Source organism: Felis catus, chromosome E1, assembly GCF_018350175.1.
Source record: "Felis catus isolate Fca126 chromosome E1, F.catus_Fca126_mat1.0, whole genome shotgun sequence".
Taxonomy (NCBI): Eukaryota; Metazoa; Chordata; class Mammalia; order Carnivora; family Felidae; genus Felis; species Felis catus.
In genome coordinates this window covers 61,550,368-61,573,914 of record NC_058381.1, presented here as the reverse complement: position 1 = coordinate 61,573,914, position 23,547 = coordinate 61,550,368, and the positions used below count along the sequence as shown (strand labels likewise).

The following is a 23,547-nucleotide window of genomic DNA, read 5'->3' as shown; positions in this document are numbered from 1 at the left end:
CCCCACTCCCTCCGCAGGGTCCCGGGGACACGGGTGCCCGCTTCTCAGCTCCGGCTTTGTGTTGGGATCACGCAGCGGGGTCCTGGGGACCCCGGTCTGCTTGCCCGCGTCAGGCTGGCCTGTGAATCTACTTGCTGAAATCCGGCTGTGAGCCCTGGTCACATCCAGCCTGGCAAGGGCACAGTCCGGCCGTTCTCGTGCCTGGAGACCTGAAGGGTCTTGGGAGGCCCCACCCCCAGCCCCCACCGCCTTCGTGAGACCTCCAGCGGGCTCAGCCCGCCTCTCCCGCCAGACGTGCCCGTAGGGCCGCCCCTTGCCTTGCTGACCTCCAGGCACTCTGCACAGACTCTGGTGCCCGTCCTCCGTCGGTTAGAGCCGCAAACATTTTCTCCCACGTGGGACTTGCCTTTCCATGGAGGCTTCCAGGAAAGGTTACTTCCCACACGGGGACATTCATAACCTTTCTCTTACGATGAACACCTGTGTTCCGTGGAGGAACTCCTTCTCCGGGGTCGGAGAGCTGCATTCTCACTTGTGTAAATATACATGTCATCTTTCGCATTTGGATGCCTAGTGCACCCCAGCTACGGGGCCAGTGGGCTCAGGTGGGCGGGACGGGCATGCAGGGCCCAATGCTTGCTGCAGGGGGGGGGGGTGCCACGGGATGGACGGGGACACGTGCCACCCCTTCCAGCAGCTGCCAGCCCGTGAGGCTGAGCTGGAGGCACAGTAACCAGGGCACCAGGAGCCTTCGTGGAGGCGCAGTCCGTCCTGCTCTGAGCCTTGGGTTCAGGGAGGGGGCGCCCTTCTTCCCCGCTGGCTGCTTTAAGACCCTGTGCGGCCAACACCTCAGGTCGGGTGGGGCCGGTGGCCCAGGGAAGGGCCCCCAGGTGGGGCTGGGAGCACGGCTCCAAGGGGCTGGACTCTGCCTCTTGCTGGAGGGGCCATCCCGAGTCCCAGCCTGTGGAAACTGCCAGAAGCAGACACGTGTTGTCCCAGGCTGCGGTGCCGGTGCTGACCCGTTCCTCAGCGACAGATGACTCACTTACGAGGTGGCGGTTAGAGCCACGTGGCCGTGAGCCTTCCTGTGCGGTTTGTGCGGAAGCGTGTCTGTCTCTCGGAAGTGGGGGGTCACGGGGTCACCGTGTTCAATGTTTGGGGAACTGCAGTTTTCCACAATGTGGCACCATTTCGCGTTCCCACCGCAGCGCAGGGGCACCAGCGTCTCCACGCTGTCCACTGGCGGTGGTGTTCCAGCCGTCCGGTGGCTGCTAAGCGTGCGTGGTTTTGATCGTGCGTCTTCCTGACGACTGATGATGCCGAGTCTTTGCAGCTGCTTGTCGGCCGTGCAGGTGTCGTCCTGGGAGAAAGGTCTGTTGGTGTCCTTTGCCCGTGTTTTATGTGGGTTTCATCTTGTCGAGCCGGAGTTCTTCGTGTGTTCCAGATGCAGACACCCTCTCCTGTTCTACAGGTTCTCCTTTTTCTCTCTTGACGGGGTCCTTTGGTACAAAAAGTATTTCATTTTGACAAAGTCCAGTTTATCTGTTTTTAACTTAGTTGCTCATGTTTTTGGTGCCACAGCTAAGAAACCACGGCCAAATCCAGGCCCGCCAGCTTCCCCCCTGCATTTCCTTCTACGAGTGTCACGTGTGGTGTGCAGATGGCGGCCGGCCCCGTTCTTGGGCACGTGGCGGTCTAGCTTTCCGTGCACCACGGCTGCGGCAAGCTCCTGTCCCCAGCTGTCACTGGAGGTTTTGTCCTGCTTGTCTGTTTGCCAGCTTGGCCCTGTTTATTTACTGCTACGTGGTGACAATCACAAGCTAGCCCCACACAACACACGCTTCTTACCTCACAGCGTCTGTGGTTCAGAAATCAGGCACCAGAGGTGGGGCCCAGAAGCGAAGCTGCTGGTGAGGTGCCAGCCAAGATGCGGTCACATGGGGAGGCTTGCCCGGAGCAGGGTCAGGACTGTTGGCAGAAGCCAGACCCTGGAGGATGTCGGACCAAGGGCTTTAGTGCTTTGCTGGCTGTTTCTTGCCACTTGCCCCGCCCCCACCCCCATCCCCACCCCCTCCTGCAACGTGGCAGCATATTCTCTCCAAGCTGGCAAGGGGCAGGGTCTGCTAGCAAGACGGACCAATTCACACAAGTGACGTCCCACCCCTTAGCTGTGTCCCGTGGCCGGTCCTGCCTGCGCTTCAGGGGAGGGGGTGACACAGACCCACCTCTGCCCACCTGGCTTTGGGTTTTCTGGTTTGAAAGCAGTTTCCTAAAAGGAAAGAGGCTGTTTAAAGCCAAGGTAAGCAAGGTTCCAAGTCGCCAGGGAGACTGGATGGATAATTATAAGGTTGTACAGGGACACTTCGATTCTGCACAAATGTACACGTAATTTTTCAGAGGAGACGAGCTCTGCTAAGAGTCTACTTCTCTGGGACCAAAACTGCCGGCAATTAGAACGCTCCCCACAATGAAAACCCCTCGTGGCAAGCAGGCTTTGGGTGGGAGGTGAAGCTCTTTTCCCATCCCTCACTCTGTGTCCCTGGAGGGACCCCCACAGGCACCAGTGTCTTGTATTTTCGGCCAGAGTCAGCCAACACAGACACAAATGTGTGGGATTTCTCTAAGCAAATGGCAGCATGTTATACATACTTTTCTGTATTTTGCTTGTTTTACATGATGTATCTTGCAGATTATTCTGTATGAACCCGCTGGTACCATCTGACTGTTATCTCTTTTTTAATGTTTATTTATTTTGAGACACAAAATAATGTTCATTTTGTGACACACGGGAGCAGGGGAGGGGCAGAGAGAGAGGGAGAGTCCCAGGAAGGCTCCGTGTTGTCAGCACAGAGCCCAGTGTGGGGGCTGGATCCCAGGCTCCCCTGTCGTCTTTTAATCAAGCAAACTTCCTAGCACGTCTCAGCCTTATCCCCAAAGCCCCAGGAAGCCAGCCTCACTCAGCCATCCCCACTGTTCCCGTGTGGTGTGTCCCCCAGTGTGTCCCCCATGTGGCTGTCCCCCCATTTGTGTCCCCGTGCAGCCGTCCCCCATGTGGCATGTGTCTGTGTGCCATGTCCCTGTGCAGCCTCCGTGGCCGTTGTGGGTTCTGTGCTCCCAACTCCCCCCGCCCCCAACATTGGGAAGCAAATCCTAAATTCCAACGTTATTTCCCAAGAAGATAAAAACCTTACAAAATTTACTCTGAGACAGAGATGTCACACCCAAAATTCCCCACACCCATCTGGTCGGAGGTCCCCGGGGCCTTCTGTGTTCTGCTCTCCCGTGGCTTGTCGGATCCCACGCTCGCATCGGGGGGCACCTGCGTGTCTCCGTGCGGCCTGGGGCCCCGGGGTCACACACTCCCTCTGCACAGGCGGGAGGCTGGCGCGGCTCCAGCCTGCGCGGCTCCAGGGGCGGTTGCCCCTCAGGGGCCCCCCACCACCCCTGCTCCTGTCGGGGGCTGGACGAGTTCCGGGAGGAGGAAGCCCTGGGGATTCGTGTGCGTATCCGCACACTGTTCGCTTGTACGGAGGTTTCACCCCTTATCATCCGGTTAAGTCTCAACACACCTTTAGACCATTTTTATCATTTGCTATCAAACATACTGGTGCAGTGAATATATACGTGGAATTTTGCTCTGTCCCAGGAGGGGGCGGTAACATTCGCCCCCACCGGTGACCCTCCCTGCCCGCCCCCTGCAGCGTGGCCAAATTCCGCCATGTTTTCACATCATGGGGGAAGGTCTGTAAGGCCTTGTTATGGGTACGGAGGGTGTCTTTCCACGAGTTTAAAAGGATCTTTATTTCCCTTTTGGTGAATTATCTATTCATCAGCCCATTCTTCTACTGGTCTGTTAGTATTTTCTTTATATGACGACAAAAGCCTCTGTGATAGGTCTTGTGAATTTTTCTGTCATTTGACTTTATTTTTGCCTTTTAGGAAAATTTGTTTAGATATCAAATTAATTGATTTTTGTATGGCTTTTGGAGGTTTATTCGTTCTAAGACATTAATTCCTCAATGTGAAATTTTAAAGCACATTCTCCAGGTTTGCTTCTGAGATTTCTGCTTTTTACTTTATCTCTGACCACTAGGATTTATTTTGCTGTAAAGATTAGAGATTCAGGAGCACTCGGGTGGCTCTGTCAGTTAAGTGTCTGACTCTTGATTTCAGCTCAGATCATGATCTCACGGTTCAGGAGTTCGAGCCCTGCATCGGGATTCTCTCTCTCTCTGCCCTTCCTAACCCCTAATACACACACACTCTTAAAATAAATACAAATTTAAAAATAAAGTAGGGACTCAAAGTTTTCTTCCCATTTGGATGCCCACTTGTCCCCAAATAATTTGGGACTATTTGGGGAATTCCTATCCTTTCTAATAATGAGACACTGTATTTTTATGTTGGATCTACTTCCAGACTCTTGGTCTACTACTGTCTGTCTGTGCACCAGCACCGTTAATTCCTGGGCTTTATGGTATTTACCGTTTAGGAAGACAAGCCTTCCTCCACTCTTCTTTTTTTTTTACAATTTACCTCACCATTTTCTTTTCTGGATAAACTTTTTTACTGTGAACTACTAACACATTCAGACGGCCTACACATGGCCCACCACCTGCTTTTATGAATAAAGTTTTATTAGAACACAGCATATTATGACCACCAAACGGTCAATGTTACTGTATGGCCCTTTAAGAAACACTGCAGACATCTGCTCTAGAACGTGCTGCACAGGTTAATGTTGTGCCCAACAAGTGGCCCAACCCACGTCAGAAAAAAGCCTTCCTGAAGAGCTGCCCCGGTGCACATAATTTCTTTGCTAATTATTCTGCCGTGTGTGTGTGTGTGTGTGTGTGTGCACGCAACCCCAAACCATACAGTCTGATGCTGTTTCTGTAGTTTGTGCGAAGGAGACTAAATGTCTGTGCTGTCACTCCACATCACCTCTGAGGCGGACTGAGCGCCTTTTCTTGTTGCCTTGCGGCATTCAGCCGTGTGAATGTCACACTGACGCCCGTTTCTGGGTTTATCCAGGAGTGGAAGTGTGGGTCCCAGACTGCACTCCCAAGGTGTCCTGTCAGGGCCAGCTCCCCGAAGCTGGGGCTCAGGAGGGGCTGTGGCTCTCGCTGTGGTTTTAGCATGCGCATCTGAGTGATGAGGCTGAGTGCCTCCCTTCTCTGGGATGCTTCTGATCGGGCTCCCCCCACTTGGTGGGGGCAAATCTTCCCCTGACAACTTCTAGAAGTTCTAATGTCTCTGGTTCCTGATCCTTTGTTGGTTATGTTAATTTACAGGAGCGTCTAACTTCAGTGGCATCTTGTTGAGAGGTAGCCCCCTCCTCCATTCCTCTCTGGGCCATAGTGGAGCTTGGCTGGCCTGAATACAGGCGTTTCCTTTGAAAGCTCCGGGCGCAGAGATTACGGGGGAAGGGGGCGGAGCTGAGAATGGACAGCAGGTGGAGGAGAGTGCAGGAATTTCGGGTCTTTCCCATTTAAGCATTTCTAGCAGTGCCCAGTGGTCAAGGGTGTGCATAGCCAGGCTGACCCCCATGCTGGGCCCAAGGACAGAGGAACCCAACGGGGTGAACACTGGGCCCCTTGCATCCGGCCAAAGGCCTGTGGCATCTGGGACAGGCCACCAGGTGAGGGACTGGCTGGAGCCACAGCTGTTTCCCACTCAGGGAGCCATGCGGCCTGGCCAGAGCCAACACAGGCCAAGCTGAAGCATTATCAGCTCTGGGGTCATCTCAGGGAGCTCATGGGGCCACAGGTAAGCCCTGGATAGAGACTGACTCGAGGGTCCTCTCCCCAGTACAGGGCTGGGGCCAAGAGGCCAGAGGGGTCTGCTGACAGCTCCTGGAGTCCGGGCTGGGGCCTCTGCAGCAGGGGCAGGGCATGGACGCGGATACGTGGAGAGGGAAGCCGGGTGGCCTGGACCAAGGGGTGAAGGGGACAGCTCCCTTCTGCAGGGAGGGGCCGGGTTCCAGCTCGGGGCGGGGGGGGGGGGGCCTGGGAGGATCCCCACCCCCACCTCCCACCAGTGACCAGGACTTTGTGGCCAACTCTGGCAACATCCCCACCCCGTGTCCGCGCCTCCCCTCTTAACAGAGAAGTTCACAGCAGAGCACCTGGCAGGCAGGCCCCCTTGGGGGGGATCTGTGGGGGCCACAGTGTGGGCCGGGGAGCCTTGATTGAGCCAGACTTGCTGTTCCTCCCACAGGACCTCACCGGGGGTGCATTTGAGGACAACCTGCGGTCGCTACACCTGCAGGAGGGCCGGGACTTCCTTCACTTCAGCTGAGGGCCTGGACAGCTGCCTCCAGGTGCGCCAAAGGCCCCCAGCAGCCACAGCCCAGGAGAGAGATCGAGGGCGCCAGGGAGGGTGGCCAGCGGTCCCAAGAGGGAGCAGGCCAAGCGGGAGGTGGCACCGAATGCGTGTGGGGCCGGCCCTTCACCCGGAGGGCACGCGCCTGTGTTTCTAACCAGGGTGTGGTGGACACGTGGTAGAATGAGGGGCCGTGAGCACACGGCCTGAGGAGCGTGTCCCTGACCGTCTGTGGGGCGCATACTCTCCTCTGCCGCTGGGGGCCCTGCGCCGCCGTCACCCAGTGTGTCTGTCCCGCCAGGAGCTCGTTAGCTCACGCTCCTGACGGACCCTGTGCCACGAGGACAAACGCTGCTGGGGGCTGCAGTCCGGCTGTCTGTGTCCCTCTCAGGCCAACCCAGGGGCACGGTTCGCGTGTGACTCGGTTAGAGATGTGGAAACCCAGACCAGCAACTGAGAGCGCAGGCTGTGTGCTCAGAGCTCGCGGGGCGGCGTCTTCCGGTCCCGTGAGGATGGCAGAGACTCAGCGTGGGAAAGGGGGGCTCAGGTGGCCCGCTGGCTGGGGGAGCACGTCTGGCTTTCTCTGGTTGGTCCTTGCTTGCAGGAGGGGCCGCCTAGGGGGGCTGGCAGTTCTCAACCGCGTCCTGGCAACCTCGGGCTGCTGGCTTCGGGGTTCGGGGTTCGGGGTTCTCGCTCGGTTTCCTGAACTGGCTGCCGCAGGCCGTGGGCGGTCTCGCACCTTGTCTCTCAGCTCCGGGAACCCCAGTGCTCAAACCCAGGTCGAGAGCAAATCCCGTCAGCCGTGAGCGACCAAGTCGCCTTTCGCTGCAGGTGAGGGAGCCAGCTTCCTCTTTGCCTCCGGACTCAAGGCCGTTGACATGCTGCTGCCTCGTCGGCGACTTCTGCCGGAGGTAGTCAGGAGCCTGTGCCGAGAGCTCATACGAGGAAGGCCGGGATCCCGGGCTCGCAGGGTCTGTGTTCCGAGTGCAAAGCTCGGGAGGACCAGCATCCTGCCACAGTGCTCAGTGTCTTCCAGAAACATGTCTGCTCATTATACTGCCTACCTTTTGCTACTCTTGTCTGTTTTCAAATTCTACTTACTCCCCACAATAGCCATCGTTCGTTTTGTGTACCCGGGGTCACTGTCTGCTGACCGTGCCTCCCTGCACAGAGACGCTCGGCTGCCCACGCTTTACCCAGGGTGTCACCGCCGTCCCCTTTTGTCCTCATTCACGCCACCGCGGAGGGCACGACCACACAGGGTCCCAGCTTGGCATAACGTCCTACCCCCAAGAGGCCACCACAGCGAAGCTTCGCCACCAGTGTCGGGCTGGGCAGACACGGGTACTCGGGATGCAGCAGCTGCTCACGGGGACTGAGCCGTGGCTGTGTGTACACGTGGCCCTGCCAGCCCCCCTGCACGTTCCACCCCAGGCACACTGGCTTCCTGCTCCCCAAGCTCACCAGATGCTCCTCTCTGTCGGGCGCCCATCTGCTTGCTCGCTGCTCCTTTGCAGGGTTTCCCGACCGCTTCCCTCCAAGACAGCCCAACACACTGGCCGTCGCGTGTGGTTCCGGGCCCTGGAGCTGCTGACCGGGACGGTCCACGTTTGCTCCTGGCCACACTCCCAAGTTGTGAGTGCACAGAGCCCCCGTCCTGGATCCGTCACCCGGACCCAGGGGGGGCTCCAGAACCTGCAGGTGCAGGGAGGGTGACCCCGGTCACCTGCGTCCAAGCGAGGGTGACCCTCAGGGTCCGACGTGGCCGAGGGTGAGCAGGGGCGCTGGGCTGTGTGCGGCCCGTGGTCCGTTCGGCTTTCCGCACGCTGGCGGGTAAAGAGCTCTGAGATGCAGGGCCTCTGCGGGTCTGTGTGCAGCGACTGGTCTCCGTGTGTCCAAAAGGGCCCTTCTTTGGAATCTTGTGGATTTTTAAACACAAGAAACAGTTCATCTTCTTGGTTCTCAGAAGCCGCGTGCTGGGTTTTCTGCAGCCAAGGTCCAGATGCTGCTCTGCAGGGCCGGGCTCCCCACCTGCCGTCCTCCGGCCCCCGCCAGCAAGGGGTCCTCTAGCTCGTCCCCCTCTAGCTGGTCCCCCACCTATGATGGAGTAAAATGGGAACTCCCTACTCACCTCAGAGAGGGAAGCACGTCTTAAGGCTCGAAATACAGTGAAAGTTAATTCACAAAGTAACATACGATTTTCCCTTCCAGAGGGTCTGACGGGACGCCGTCAGGGGAGCACACAAGGTGAACGTTCCCACATGGCGCCTCGGCCCAGGCAAGGAAACCACTCCCGCTGAAGGACGCAGCAGAAGCACCTGCCGCTCGGCCCCCGTGCCCGTGCACGCCTGAGAGGGCAGCTGGCTCCCCGGCCCTGACCCCGTCGGTCTTGGCGCGGGGCCCCGACCCCAGCGCGGCCACCGCCTTCGCCTCCGGTGCGGGCGGCAGCTCCCGCGTCCAGCCCGCAGACGAGGCGCAGCCCCACGAAGCGCCGTGCACACCAGCCTCACTGAGGGGCCTGGGCTCTGGGGAAGACACACCTCGCCAAGGTGAGCAGGTGCACCGTAGTGCTTCCCCACATCACCGGAGAACCCGAGATCCGAGGACACACGCTCGCAGGGCTGTTCGCTGGGTTCCTGACTCCCGACTCGAGACTCTGCTGTGGGGGCGCAGCCGGGCTCAGGCAGGATGCTTGGGTTGCCCACAACCGTGTGAGGGTAGGTGACCACGTGCAACGCCCACAAGCACCGGGCACGATGGGGTGAGGCAGAGGCAAGGTTGGGCGCCCACCCCTTGGCCGTTTCCCTGGCCCGTCTAGGGTCGCTTGGGGCCACCCTCTGCCCGCCAGGCCCCCGCATCAGCATCACACACAGAGACACAGAACTGCTCAGAACACGATTTTATAGACGGGGTTCCCATGGACGTGAGGGCAAAAGCACCAACATCCCAGGGCACGTGAAAAGCCACCGCCGCCGTGGTGACGAACTTCAAGTCCCTTTGCGCCGTGTCCAGCTGTCCCGTGCTGTCATCAGGCTCCTCCCCGCTGCCAGGCGGGCAGGGGGCCTCAGCGGGTGCCAGGCTGTTGGGGACACAGCACAGGGTCAGACCACCAGCACCACCCCTCTGGGCCCCCATTTCCCCAGCCACCCAGGACCCTGAGGCCGACATAACCCCAAGGCAGCGGGCAGAGGATCCCTGTACTTTTCCACAAACGTCATCCACTGTGTGTGAAATTTTCCTGATAAAAGCATATTTACTTGGGAAGCTGGCACTGCGCTTGGCCAGCTGATTGCACCCCTCACGGAGCCCCCTGGTGCCCAACAGAAGAGTGGGCAGGGCCACCACACTGTGTGGCACCGGAGCAGATGCAGGAAATAACAATGTGATTCCAAGCCTGAAGGAGAAGAGACCGGAAAGCTGACAGGACACAGCGAGGAGAGGGGTCCCGCCTGGTGCCGCCCTCCCGCTCACTGCGTGCTCTCGCGGTCCCTGCTAGCAGAGTAGCAGCCGTACAAGTGGGGGCTGTGAAGCGATAAACCCTTCAAATCCAGGTGAGGCCAAGAGAAAGAAACAGATCAAGCCATAACCAAAGATCATAGATGTAAACCCAAACCCATAACCACACGTTAAATACAAGGGGACAAAACTCCAATTAAGATACTCAACTGGATTAAATACAGAGAAGACCTAACTACCATTTTTTTTTAATTTTTTTTTTTAATGTTTATTTATTTTTGAGACAGAGACAGAGCATGAACGGGGGAGGGTCAGAGAGAGGGAGACACAGAATCTGAAACAGGCTCCAGGCCCTGAGCTGTCAGCACAGAGCCCGACGCGGGGCTCGAACTCACGGACCGCGAGATCGTGACCTGAGCTGAAGTCGGCCGCTCAACCGACTGAGCCACCCAGGCGCCCCTAAGGTCAAGTTGGTCTGCCTTGGTCTTTGGAACATTCACTCTTAGAAGCTTGACCCACTAAAGGAGCACCTGGGTGGCTCAGTTGGTTAAGCTGACAACTTTTTTTTTTTTAATGTTTTTCTTTCTTTTTTGAGAGAGAGCGCGAGCGAGTGGGGGAGGGGCAGTGAGAGAGGGAGACACAGAATCCGAAGCAGGCTCCAGGGTCTGACTAACTACCATTTTTAAGAGACCCGTTTAAATGTAAGAAAGGAGGGGCGCCTGGGTGGCGCAGTCGGTTAAGCGTCCGACTTCAACCAGGTCACGATCTCACGGTCCGTGAGTTCGAGCCCCGCGTCGGGCTCTGGGCTGATGGCTCAGAGCCTGGAGCCTGTTTCCGATTCTGTGTCTCCCTCTCTCTCTGCCCCTCGCCCGTTCATGCTCTCTCTCTGTCCCAAAAAAAATAAACGTTGAAAAAAAAAATTAAAAAAAATAAAATAAAATAAATGTAAGAGAGGAAATGGTATAAACATCCAAAAATCTAGTGCAGTTGGGTTACCCCTAAAGTAGACCTGAAGGCAGGAAGCACTTTTACAGATAAAGAACATTCCGAGTGACGTCACTTCCAACGTGTCACAACATCGCAAAGACGAGAACAAGGTGCTGTGCGTTCTCGGTCTGTTAGAGAAGAGAGGCCGCCCCTCTTCTCTCTCTTCCAGACAAGAGGGCTGGACTCGGAAGCGGGCAGACCCTGCCAGGAGCAGAGACCACCGGGCGGAAGGCACGCCTGACGACCAGACTCTGTGGGCACCATCTTGGGGGGACCCTGGGAGCACCAGGCTCACTGGTCATGATCCTGGAAAGTCCCCCACACTCTGGGCATCTCCCCTCCAGGGAAGAGGACTGCCAGAGCCCCTGGCACCTGCAGGGGCACAGGGGGACAGAGCTGCCCCACGGGAGCCCATGGCTGAGGTCCGCTCAGATGACCGCAGACTGCCACACAGCCCACCGCTTCCCCGGCAGGGCTCCAGGGCCACGGCCGTGGGTCCTCTCTCAGACTCAGATGCTCCAAGGGTGACGGTGCGGGGACGCCCAGGTCAGGGCACGACGCGCCGGAGAAGCTGCGGCAATACTGAACAGAGGGGCCCCTGTTGGAAAGACGCAAACCTCATGATCCTGAGGCCCGAGTTCCTGTTACCAGCACAACGGATCTGGCTTCCAACAAAAACTTACAAAACACACCAAGAGGTGAGAAAAAGCAACTGGGAGAGATGGCACCAACATCTAGACCAGACTCAGATACGGCAGAGTTGGGATAATCAGACCAGGGCTTAAAACAAGGATGACTCATGTGGCAAGGGCTCTGCTGGGGCAAGTGGGCACCACCAAGGACTGATGGGCAGTGAGAGTAGAGGTGGAAAGTCAAGGAATGAAAGGAGACACCAGAAATCAGGAACATGCTTACAGAAATGAAGACGGGACACGGCCAGAGAAAGAATCTGTGAACCTGAAGACTGGTCGATAGAAACTTCCCAAACTGAAATGCTGAGAAAAAAGAATGGAAAAACAGAAGAGAGTATCCAAGACCACAGGGCAGTTCCAAAGCTGTAAAACAGAGTCCTGCGTACTCAAGGCCATGAGACTCTATCACAGACGTCTATTCTCGCCAAGTGGACCCAGAGGCTCCAAGTGACCTTGGCCGAATACCTGGCTGATTCCCTGCTGCAAACTGATGACGATTCTGCAGAGGTTTCTGAAACCCAAGGGGGCTAGGAGTCAAGATGGTCTTGGAAAAATAAAACCCGAGACAGAAATGCACGAGCACCACGACGTCTCACAAGACCCACGCCCGTGTCAGCAAGACAGGCCAGTGCCGGATTACAGACAGATCGTGGAGGACAGGACACCCGAGAGGACAGTCATGCATCACTTTGACCACTTTGACCACAGTGACAGCATGGCCAGAATGGGGCTGCACGGACTGCATGTGGAAGAAGCGTCTGCTGGCCTTTCCCTGGCACCACACACAACTGCCAGTCCCGAGTGGCCTCGCGTCTACATGTAGGAGGTAAAACAATAAAGCTTTTAAGAAACACTGAGGAGACACGGCCTTAGAACCGGTAAGACCTTCAACAGCTCCTCGAACAACAGAGCAGGACGAGATGAAGGCTGGAGCCCAGAACCCTAAGCCGCGCCCCCTGCCCCCAAGCAGATATTTGCAGATACAATTCCAGGGCCCATGCACACCACAGAGCCCAGAGACAAAAACACTGAAGGGGACCCACAGGCCAACAACCGCAGACGGGGCGCTGGCCGCGCCCACCACCTGCACCGCACACGCAGCCCGAGCACCTTCTGGAATCTGCTCACCAGCATCTCGTGCAGCAACACTTTAGCCCGGCAGCCCGCCCAGGGGCTCCACCCTTGAGCCAGGTGCCCGTTGCGTGTGTGCACAGAGCCGGACCGCACGCGCTCCCGCGTGGATGTTCTTGCTCAATAAAAGCTTGGCAGCAGCCAGGGTCCAAACCCAGGTCCGGGGGAATACAGCCAATGGGCAGGATCAGGAACGAGGGGCCAAGGAACCAGGCCCGTCCCCAGTGGTCACAGAATGTGCCGTTGCGCTCTGCCAGAGCCCACGGCCTGAGGAGACACTGACCGTGAGTCTGTCCTGATTCCCTGCAAGCACACACACGAGAGCCTAAAATCTGATGGTCACGCAGAACCTGGAGGGAGAGCTCAGGGCCCTGCAACCTCAGGACACCGCAGCCACAGTGCACAGGCCAGGGGCGTGGAAACCCTGGGGTGACAGAGTCCCAGGACCAGACGAGTATCCAGGGAGGTAGTGATGGTGGAAACCGGCCTGAGGCAGCCTCCCTTCGGCCGTGACGGAGGAGCACATCTGAGAGAGTGAACTAGGTCACTGACAACTCCGCTGAGGGCTGGTGGCGCAGAGGACGTGTCTGGGAGCAGTGCCCACAGGACACACCTGACACACGCCTGGTGGGGACGTGCACGCAGGAGCCTGTGAGACTCATCTGGCTTTGGGAGGAGGAGCCAGCAGAGTGTACACGGGGCAGGCGGGGTGAGGGCACGCGCCCAGCAGTCAACATGACCCAGAACGTTCCAGACTGGAGCTCGGTGGCTCCTGGGAGCTGCACTTAGAGGCCTCGTGTGGGAAGGGCCCCAGGTTCCCAGTGTGGCCGAGGGCCGCGCGGCTACCTTGGGGACCAGCTGAGGTCTGGGCACACCGAGGAGGTCACACAGGCGGTTCCGCTGGCCTCTGACGAGCGGGAGCTCCGCATCCCTGGGGAAGAAGAGGCAGGAGCAGCGTCAGCCACGGCACGGTGCTCGAGCTGGGACCTGCCTCACGTTTGAAGCTCTCAGGAGCTGCTGCCGGGTGCACAGGACCCCAGCACCTCTGCTTCGGTGGAGAGCAGGGAAATCGGCAGCTGCCAAACCCTTCCTCAGGTGCGGGGGCAACTGGGGGGGGAGAGGTGTGGCCCCAGACGGGTGGCCCGACACGGACAGAAACGCTAAGACCCGAGAAGGTAGGGCAGGTGGGTTTTTTGAGTTTTATTGGACTTCAAAAGCTGCTTATCACTTTAATTAAAAATAAAGATTAGGGGCGCCTGGGTGGCGCAGTCGGTTAAGCGTCCGACATCAGCCAGGTCACGATCTCGCGGTCCGTGAGTTCGAGCCCCGCGTCAGGCTCTGGGCTGATGGCTCGGAGCCTGGGGCCTGTTTCCGATTCTGTGTCTCCCTCTCTCTCTGCCCCTCCCCCGTTCATGCTCTGTCTCTCTCTGTCCCAAAAATAAATAAAAAACGTTGAAAAAAATAATAATAAAAAAAATAAAGATTAAAGGGCTGCCTGGGTGGCTCAAGTCGGTCGAGCGTCCGACTTTGGCTCAGGTCATGATCTTGCGGTTCATGAACTCAAGCCCCACACCGGGCTCTGTGCTGACAGCTGGGAGCCTGGACTTTGCTTCGGATTCTGTGTCTCCCCCTCTCTCTGTTCCTTTCCTGCTCACACCCTCTCTCTCAAAAATAAATAAAAAACATTAAAAAAATAAAGATTAAGTTATATTTTTCTTTTGAAACAAGAAAAAATTACTTTAAAATTCTCTGGAATTTATTCCAACACCAAGTGTGGTGGGAAAAGGGCCCCGTGCACCCCACACGGTGAGGGGGGAGGGCCGGAGCCATGGGGCGCAAGTGACCTGGAGTTGACCACGTGGCAGCACCCTCCACAGCACAGCGAGAACTCACACGCTCCCCACAGATGTTTGCAGGGCGGGCCCTGGGGACGGGGTTAGGTCAGCGGCCCGGCTGTTCAAAACGTGGGTCACCCACACCTCCCGAGCCCACATTGTCGGTTCTGGAGCTCTCATGAGCAGCTTGGCAAAGACGTTCACCAGAGTTCCCTCCTCCCCAAGATCTATGTATCCCTGAAAACCTCCAGGAAGCCCTGAAACCAGAGGCCCTGTTTTGTCCTTCACGCCCGAGCACGGGAGCCGGCCTCTGGGGCTCTGTGGACAGCTCAGCCCTCCTAGGAAGGTCACAATCTCAGGGGAAACACACGTAAGCTGGTTATGCGTGTCCTCACCTGCTGATGCGAGCGCACCAACCTTACCACCGGTGCCTCCATGGGCCACCGCCTGGCCTAAGATGGGCAGTGAGCACAGCCGTCACCTTGTAGATGGCACGTGTGGGTGAGCATGTGCGCACGTGAGCACGCAGGGCGCCTGGAACGTAGCAGCATCCCCCACACGGCTGTTGTGACCTGTTATCTGGTGCACCCGATCAAGCCTGCGCTCACGGGCTGTGCCTTTCCCGCTCTCGGCACTGTCCACGCATCCTTCTCCATCAGCCCCGCCCCCACGTAACACACCTGCTGTCCCAACTTACCAAGTCCAAAAGCAAACGACACCTCAGGACACTGCACCTAAAACCAGCTCTGGGGCCCAGCTGTGACTTGAGGGACCCACGAGAAGCCAAAGGCCCTGGACACCCTGGGAAGGAACCGGGTATCTGGGACGAGAGGGCTGGGGAGGGGGAGGGGCAAGGGCAGGGGAACACCTACTCTCTGGTCTCCTTCCACCCTTTCTGATGTTTGGACACATCCACGTGTGGCCTTTGCCACCACAGCCTCCTCTGTGGGGAGCTGGGCGTGGCGGCACCTGTCCCCTTGGAGGCCCTGGCCACAGTGCTGGCACGTCCCTGCAAAGGGTGAACCCCGCCCCCTGCCGCTCCCCTCTTGGCACTTCTGATGCTGCAGTTCGGGGGCAGGAGGAGCCATTCCCAAAGTGACCCTGACCCCGACCCCATCAGCACCCAGAGCCCATGACGCAATTACTTAACAAAAGCGGCCCAGAGAGAAATAAACAATTAGCTTCTAACCAATCAGTGATCAGAACCACCCACCTTTTCACTTTGAACATTTTCCCACCTGAACTAGAGGCACCTCCTCTCCTCCCCGTGTCCACGGGGCCTGCCCAGCCCCCTGGGTACAAACAGGGCCGCCACCTCATGGTAACGCCATCGAGGGCTGGGAGCCTCACTCTCCTCACCCCTTCAGAGGGTTTCTGGGGGACACCTCGGGGACAGGAAGGGGGGCTCTGGACATCCCTATTCACCGAGGTGCCGCACCGGGCCGGGTGGGGAGATGGGAAGGGACTTTGCACTCACCAGGCCGTGGTGCCCAGCACAGCCATGACCTCATCCAGGACGTCTTCACGCATGATGTCACCGTAGGTGAGCAGCATCTCGTACACCTGGCTGGCCGTGGTCTTCCGGATCTGGGCAGGACACAGCGTATCAGCAGGAAGACAAGGCCCATAGAACCCAAGCAGAGTGACAGAACCCTGCTCAGGGAGCAGGGACATGGGGCCAGGCATGCCCCCAGGTCGGACTGGAACCTGAGACCCATGTAGCTTGTTAAAATGAAGAAAGTGACCTGGGGCCCTGGCCACAGCTGGACCCATGACAAGCAAGCCGTGGTGTGGGCTGCTCTGTTCCCTGCTGCCCCACAGCAGCCTTATCAGGGAGGAGCGAGGCCACACTGTTCTTACTAAAATGCATCACTAAAACCCGCCTCCTCAGGGCACCTCAGGGGCTCAGTTGGTTGAGGGTCTGACTCTTGGTTTTTGTCTCAGGTCATGATCTCACGATTCATGGGATCGAGCCCCACATGCAACTCTGTGATGGTCAGTCTCTCTCTCTCTCTCCCCCTCTCGCATGTGCACTCTCTCAAACATTAAAAAAAAAAAAAAACACCCTGCTCCTCACCCAGGAACCCACCTCCCCTGTTTTCTTCTCGAGTTGCCTGCCTGCAAAACACCTTGTGGGGCGGGTGGTCTCAGAACCCCGGGCCCACCCCCAGGGTTCCTCAGTCGGCAGATGGGGCAGCCTGAGAATCTGCATTTCTGGGGGGGGGGGGGGGGTGCTGCAGCCGGCCCAGTGATCCCCACTTTGAGAACCAGTGTGTCCAATACAAGCATCACTTTTGCCTCCTAGCAAAGTGGCACGTTTGCATTATCTGAAGAGTGGTTTTTCAGCCAGTGGAAAATGGAACTCCTGGGACACGTGACCCAGGTGGGTCAGGCTGCAGCACCCGCCATTCATGGGGCCCCCACACGCACCCTGTGGGGTGTGAGCCCGGCGCTGCCCCCAGATACGGCCCCAGGTGCCAGCGCGTGATCGGGGAGCAGCCGCAAGCACACTCACCACAGGGAACGGGTGGCAGAGCAGCAGGCACAGCTGCAGGAGCACCTTCCTCCTCACGTCGCCCGGGAACCGCACCATCCCGCAGAACCTGCGGAGTGACGGCCCAGGTGAGCACGGCCCCGCGTCCGCCCCCCAGAACCCGGGCGAGCACGGCCCCACGTCCAGCATCCCCTGGAACCACACGTCCGCCTCTCCGGTGTCGGGTGAATCGGGTCTGCTTCGAGGAAAACCTGCCTCCGGTGAGGACGCCCCCGAAGAGACACAGCCCCTCCCCGGAGGCCATCTGCGCTGACCCCTGGGACCGACAGGCTGTCCGCGGAAGTCGGGACACCGACTCCGGAGTGAGTATCTCCCGCCTGACAGACCCTTCCTTTTACGGTCACGACGAGGAACTGGAGACTTACACAGCGACGCTCGACCGCAGTTTCTGCACATCCTTAGACTTCTTGATCTCCTCCTTGCAAAGCGCAAGCAGCTTCCCGCCGAAGGGGTGGCTGCAAGGGAAGGACGGGACACCAGGGAGGAGCTCTCAGGGCACGCGCAGCACGGACCCACTGTGGCATCTGGTGCAGCGCTGCCCAGGTGACCAGAGGGCCGTGTCCCTCAGGGTACCACAACAGGTTACGTTAATGGGCTCCTTTACCAGCACAGGACGGATGGCCGCCTGTCCCTTTCACGCGCCTCCCCGTCTTCGCCGACGGGGGCGGGGGGCGGGGGGCAGGTGGATCCCAGGCACGCCACAAGGGAAAGAATCAGGTGCACCAGACGGTGGCACCAGCTAGTGGGGCCTCAACGCAGGACCAAGGGAAGGGATGGCCATCTCATAACCAGGCCTGGCCCCGGGGCCAAGGAGAACCAGGCAGCGGCCAGAGCATGGACACGTGTCCTACACTCTGCACAGCTGATGACAATATGGGGGGTCAGGACAGCAAAGTCCCTGCCAGAGAGATCCGCTCCTCTGTCTCCAGTGTGGCAGCCATGCGGGGAGGGGGGGGGGGGGGGGGTCCACTGCCCCTGTGCTCTCCTCCCCGGCTGCTGGGGAGACGTCCTGTCCTCAGGGACAGTGGCCCTCAGTCTCTCTCCATCAGCTGGCACCCCGACTGCCCCCTCCGCGTCCCTGTCACCCAGAGTGGTCAGTGTGCACCTCCAGCCCCTCGCCTCCACAGGCTTCTCCCCACGGCTCACCGAAATGCTCATCAGGGACCAAGTGACCACCGTGTCAGTAGGGGCCACAGTCACGCCGTCCCCAACCTACGTGATCACCAACGACCCTGCTGTGACGTGCTCCAACTCTGCCTACTTCCCAGAGGCTTTGCTCTCTCCTGCTCCTCGTCCTCCTCATAAAAATGCAACACCCCACAGAGCCATCGGTCCCTTCTCTGTCTACACCCGCTCCCTTGCCGATCTCCCGGTTCACACACCACCCACCCTCTTTCCACTGGGCTCCAGCCTTGAAGAGCCATCCCTCTGGGATGTAATGAGCAGCTCAGACAAAACATCTGTGACCTGGACTGAACGTCTGCATCCCCCGAATTCACACGTTGAAGCTCTGATCCCCACTGTGAGGGTATTACCAGCTGGGGCCTCGGACACAATTAGGTCACGAGTCTGAGTCCCCCGATGGCATGAGTGTCTTCATGAGAACAGACACACGAGATGACCGCCCTCTACCGCGTGGAGATAGCAGGAAGGGTCTCTCTGCAAACCAGGACCTGAATCGCTGGCACCTTGACCTCAGACCTCCTGCCTTCAGAACTGTGCGGACTGAGTGTCTGCTGCGTAAGTGGCTCTGTGGCCCCACCTGCTCTCCTGTCCCCCTGCAGTCTGTTCCCGCACACCCGCGTCTGGGCCGCGAGAGAACCTGCTGGCTTACAGCCACCTGCACAGAAGCCCCTCCCTGCCTGGACCCAGAGACCATTCTACAGGCAGCAGCTGGAGTTTCCGTTGCCCCCACTCCAAGAGGTGAGCCTGGCACCACTGGTGCGTCACAACGAAGGCATACCGACCTGCCAGAGGAGCCCGGTGTGCTGTCCCCAGCCTCCAGCTGAGAGGAGACCCAGAGCTCGGTCTCGACACAGGTATGCACCTGCCAGACCTAGAAGGCGACCCCCAGGTGGGGGAGCACCTCTCTGGGATGTGGAGCTGGGAGGGTCTGGATTGCTACCGCTGCCCCCGAGGCCTAGAAAGGGCGAACAAAGTTGCCGTGGCCACAGGTTACCTGCACAGGCTCGGCGTCCGGACGACGAGTAAGCAGACAAATGAGAAAGCCCAACCCCCAACACCATGGGCTGTAGAAACCAGACAGCCCAACGAGGACGGAGACCAGAAGCACTCGGAAAGACCCCAACACCATGTCCAGGAGGGCAAAAAGCTGGCAGGCTGGGAAACAAACTAAAGAAAAAGCTGCATCTGAAAAATACAAAAACCGAAAATAAGAACCGCACACCTCAACCTGGCCGTTTTCTGACTTGGGTCAGAAACGTGCCAGGAGATGGGGCGCCTGGGGGGCTCAGTCAGTTAAGCGTCTGACTTCAGCTCAGGTCATGATCTCGCAGCCAGTGAGTTTGGGTCCCGCATCAGGCTCTGTGCTGAGAGCTCGGAGCCTGGAGCCTGCTTCAGATTCTGTGTCTCCCTCTCTCTCTGCTCCTCCCCCAATCACACGCTCTCTCTCCCTCTCTGTCTCTCAAAGATGGATAAATGTTAAAAAAAAAAAAAGAAGGAGGAGGAGGAGGAGGAGGAGAAGGAGAAGAAGAAATGTGTCAGGAAAGAATCATAGGTGGAGGACAGGTCGTGGGATGCAGCGTGGCCTTGGGGGAGCTGGGGCAGGGGAGGGGCAGAGCATCTACAGATTTTTCTAGAACACAGAAAACAAAATCACATTTTCAAGTTTAACAAATTTGTGGCAGGACAGACAAGTATGTAATCAACAACTAGACCCATTGAATGGGCAGTGGAGATTTCTTGGAGAGAAAACTTCAAAGGAGGCAGAAAACCCAGACTGCCTCTGTCAGACTCCAGACTGACAGGCAACATCTCAAAAGCAATGGAAGTCAGAACAAGAAAGAGGTTTCGGTCCCGAAATAAAACGTCTGTCTAGAGTCCTATGTGCTCTGAAAGTAACTCGCAAACAAAATCATAAAGGATTTACTGCCAGTGGACCTCACTAGAGGGACCTGGAAAGGATGATCTTTGGGTAGACACGGAGCGGGGCCGGGGCAGTGAGGACCCAGACGGCAGCAAGTATGTGGGTAACTTAACACAGACATCAACCGCACAAAACTAAGTGACAACGTACCTACGATACAACACGTGATGAGCTCACATAACCCAAGGGAAGTCAATAAACATGTTAATGTCCTCGGTTTTGTGCAGGAAGAGGGCAAAACAGAGAAAGTGAGACTTTGACAGAGTGGCCACTGAAAAACAGAAAGTGAACAGTGCTGCTGAATGATAAAAATCATTTAACTGATCAAACAGGGAGGAAGGAGGGACGCGCAGCAGGCAGGACCAGTGGAAAACATCCATAGAAGCAGCTCCGAGGCCGAATGAGCCAGTTTAACAGTCAGAGGAGGTCCGACTGAGTTTCATCCTGCTCATAAGAGATGCACCAAATTTAAGTACGTGAGGACAGGAGTCACAGAACAGAGAAAGGTACAAGTTCAAAGTCAGAAGAAGCTGGTGCAGCCTGATCAGCACAAGAGCAGACAGAGTATAAAACAAAGCAGCACCAGAATAATGAAACGGGCCACTGAAACACAAGCCTGAACCTACACCCGCACGCTCCAGAACAGAAGACCAGACACCCAGAGCAGAAACAGACAAAACCACCAGGGTGCCTGGGTGGCTTGGCTGTTTGAGCGTCTGACTCTTGGTCTCAACTCAGGGCATGATCTCTCGGTTCGTAAGTGCAAGCCCCAAATTGGGCTCCATGCCAAGCTTGAAACCTACTTAAAAAAAAAAAAAAAAAAAGGAGGGGCGCCTGGGTGGCTCAGTCGGTTGGGCGGCCGACTACGGCTCAGGTCATGATCTCACGGTGTGTGAGTTCGAGCCCCATGTCGGGCTCCGTGCTAACAGCTCAGAGCCTGGAGCCTGTTTCAGATTCTGTGTCTCCCTCTCTCTCTGCCCCTTCCCCGTTCATGCTCTGTCTCTCTCTGTCCCAAAAATAAATAAACGTTGAAAAAAAATTAAAAAAAAAAAAAAGGAAAGAACTGACAAAACTACAAAACTGCCCAGAAATAAAATGAGCCGTGTTTGTTAACGAGACACCTCCTCCCGTTTCTTTCAAAAATTTTAAGCCAGGAAAATCCGCGTTTAGGTCTCGAGACAAAACGTTCGGCAAACCAAGTGACCCGATCCGTGCAAGGACCCCATCCCACAGCCAGGCTGGCGGGTCCCGGGTGCAGATGGCGCTGGACACCAGGGAGTCAGTGACGCAGCAAAGATGGAGGCACAGGCACCGGACTCAGCCTCCCCCTGACACTAACACCCCACGAAATTCACCTGGCTGCACACTGCCGAGGACGGTGATCGCCGAGGCCCAAGAGGCAAAGGTGAGTGCGGAGGGGACACGGTGGCAGCAGTGCCCCCGAGGAGCAGGGCCGACAGCCCACCGAGGCTGTCGCCAGGAGCAAACAGAGTGGGAGACGGTGCACGTGAGAAAACGCCACTCAGGGCCCACCTGGCATGGCTCTTCCCACGTCCCTGAAACGTGCCCAGGAGGAGGAGGCTCCAGGCGACCCACAGGGCACAAAAGGCCCAGCCCAGAGGCAAAGCCCTCAAAGCCTGGGATCCAGTGGAAATCATCAGGCCCTAATGAGATAAACCAGCCGCCATGACCTCGACGCCAGAGCTCACTGGCCAGGAGCTGACCCAGGGCTGCTGTGTGTCCCTGCACTAGGGTGTCCGAAGAACCCGTGTGCACCCGTCCTCTGTGCCCACACCTGGCCAGCCCCCCGCGGACCCACTCTGTCCTCCTCCGTCCGTGCGGGGCTCTCCAGCCTCGGCACCAGACCTGCCACCGCGACAGTACAGACGCCTCACCTCATTAGGTCTCTTCCCACCTGGGCGCCAGTGCTACCGTAGGAGCCCGGCCGAGGCACAGCCCCAGCCTCACCGGAGGGCAGCCGAAGCCTCTTGATGGCACAGACCATCCCTGAACGCGCAGAGAATCACCTTCTAGGTTCTCATCTCCGGCATCTCATCGCTTCATCTCTACGAGGCGCGCTCCGAGGTTTGCCCGACAGAGCGGGACCGAGCGGGGCACACTTACTTCTGCTCCGCGGTGAAGAGGTCAAAGCAGCCGTTGGCCAGCATCTGGTCCAGTGTCTTCAGCAGCGGCACAGACACCCTGAGAGGAGAAGGCAAGCGCTGAGGGCCAGGCGCCAACCCCGTCCCAATCCAAATCCAGGCAGAACATGGTGTAGAAAATGACAAACCTACTGAAGAATTCATATGGAAATGCTAAGATCAAGGAAAGCCCCAACAACTAAGGGAAGAGACAGCCGGGCTGGCACCACTTAATTTCAGCCACAAAGCTCGAGGGATTGGGGACAGCATAAACCAAAGAGCAGAGAAGTCCAGAAATAAGCTTACATGTTCACAATTTATGAAAAGGTGAAAAAGCAACATCGTGGAAGGGACAGTCTTTCAACACACTGGACACTCACAGGCAGAACCAACACACGGACCCAGATCCGTCACTCATGTCACACACAGAAAGTACCCCAAAATGGACCTTACGTCTAAACATAAAACCCAAAACTAGGAGTCTTCTAGAAAACATAAGAGAAAACCTTCATGCCCTTGAGTCAGGCTAGGACTCTGCCTGACAACAAACACACCTGCAAAACCACAGGGAGATGCTGGAGAGCACGCAGGCACCTGCTAAGAGTCGGCCAAGGGCATGAAGGACAAGCCACTGCCCCAGAAGAGGGTGTCTGATGAAGGATTTGTGCAGCGCAGGTGAGAAATCTCAAAACTCAAGGGGCACCTGGAGGGCCCTGTTGGGTAAGCATCCAACTTTGGCTCGGGTCACAATCTCAGGGTTCATGGGTTTGAGCCCCGTGTCGGGCTCTGTGCTGAGCATGGAGCCTGCTTGGGTTTCTCCCTCCCTCCCTCCCTCCCTCCCTCCCTCCCTCCCTCCCTCCCTCCCTCTCTCTCTCTCTCTCTCCCCCCTACTGCCCCTCCCCCCCCCCCAATAAAAGCAAAGAAAAAGACATTATTCAGACTGAAGACCATTTGCTTTTATTTCTAGTGACGCAATTTTCTACCAGGAGGACCCTCCCAAAGGAAAGCCAAAAGGATGCTTTTCAGCCAAAAGAAAAGTGATCACAGGTTGTAAAGCCAAAATCTAAGAAGGAGCACAGAGCAAAGAAAGTGGTACATAAGTGAGAAAATCTAATTGTACAAAACAACAGTGAGTCTTGTATGACAAAATGTGAGCATTTTTAAAACAACTGAATTTACCATTTTCATTTAAAAGGTTTGGGGCACCTGGATGGCTCAATCGGTTGAGCATCCGACTTCAGCTCAGGTCATGATCTCACAGCCTGTGAGTTTAAGCCCCACGTCAGACTCTGTGCTGACAGCTCGGAGCCTGGAGCCTGCT

At 57.3% G+C, this 23,547-nt stretch overlaps 2 protein-coding genes across 12 annotated transcripts in view; one reads left to right on the top strand and one right to left on the bottom strand.

Moving 5' to 3' along the window:
* B3GNTL1 (UDP-GlcNAc:betaGal beta-1,3-N-acetylglucosaminyltransferase like 1) overlaps positions 1-10,060 on the top strand; it is a 98,726-nt gene extending 88,666 nt beyond the window's left edge. For 2 of the 10 annotated variants that reach the window (XM_045044594.1, XM_023244387.2), the window contains 2 exons: positions 6,220-6,322; positions 8,536-10,060. In XM_045044594.1, coding sequence (XP_044900529.1) covers positions 6,220-6,300 — 81 coding nt within the window. In that variant the 3' untranslated portion in view covers positions 6,301-6,322; positions 8,536-10,060. Of the gene's footprint in view, positions 1-6,219 lie in introns of all 10 variants that reach the window. The other 8 variants (XM_045044593.1, XM_045044587.1, XM_045044589.1 and 5 more) reach the window with 7 other exon arrangements.
* Positions 9,209-23,547, bottom strand: part of TBCD (tubulin folding cofactor D) — a 160,586-nt gene continuing 146,247 nt past the window's right edge. For both annotated transcript variants that reach the window (XM_023244386.2, XM_023244385.2), the window contains 6 exons: positions 22,210-22,287; positions 17,345-17,434; positions 16,941-17,028; positions 15,903-16,012; positions 13,437-13,521; positions 9,209-9,403 (listed from right to left, as the gene is read on the bottom strand). In XM_023244386.2, coding sequence (XP_023100154.2) covers positions 9,389-9,403; positions 13,437-13,521; positions 15,903-16,012; positions 16,941-17,028; positions 17,345-17,434; positions 22,210-22,287 — 466 coding nt within the window. In that variant the 3' untranslated portion in view covers positions 9,209-9,388. The remainder of the gene's footprint in view (positions 9,404-13,436; positions 13,522-15,902; positions 16,013-16,940; positions 17,029-17,344; positions 17,435-22,209; positions 22,288-23,547) is intronic.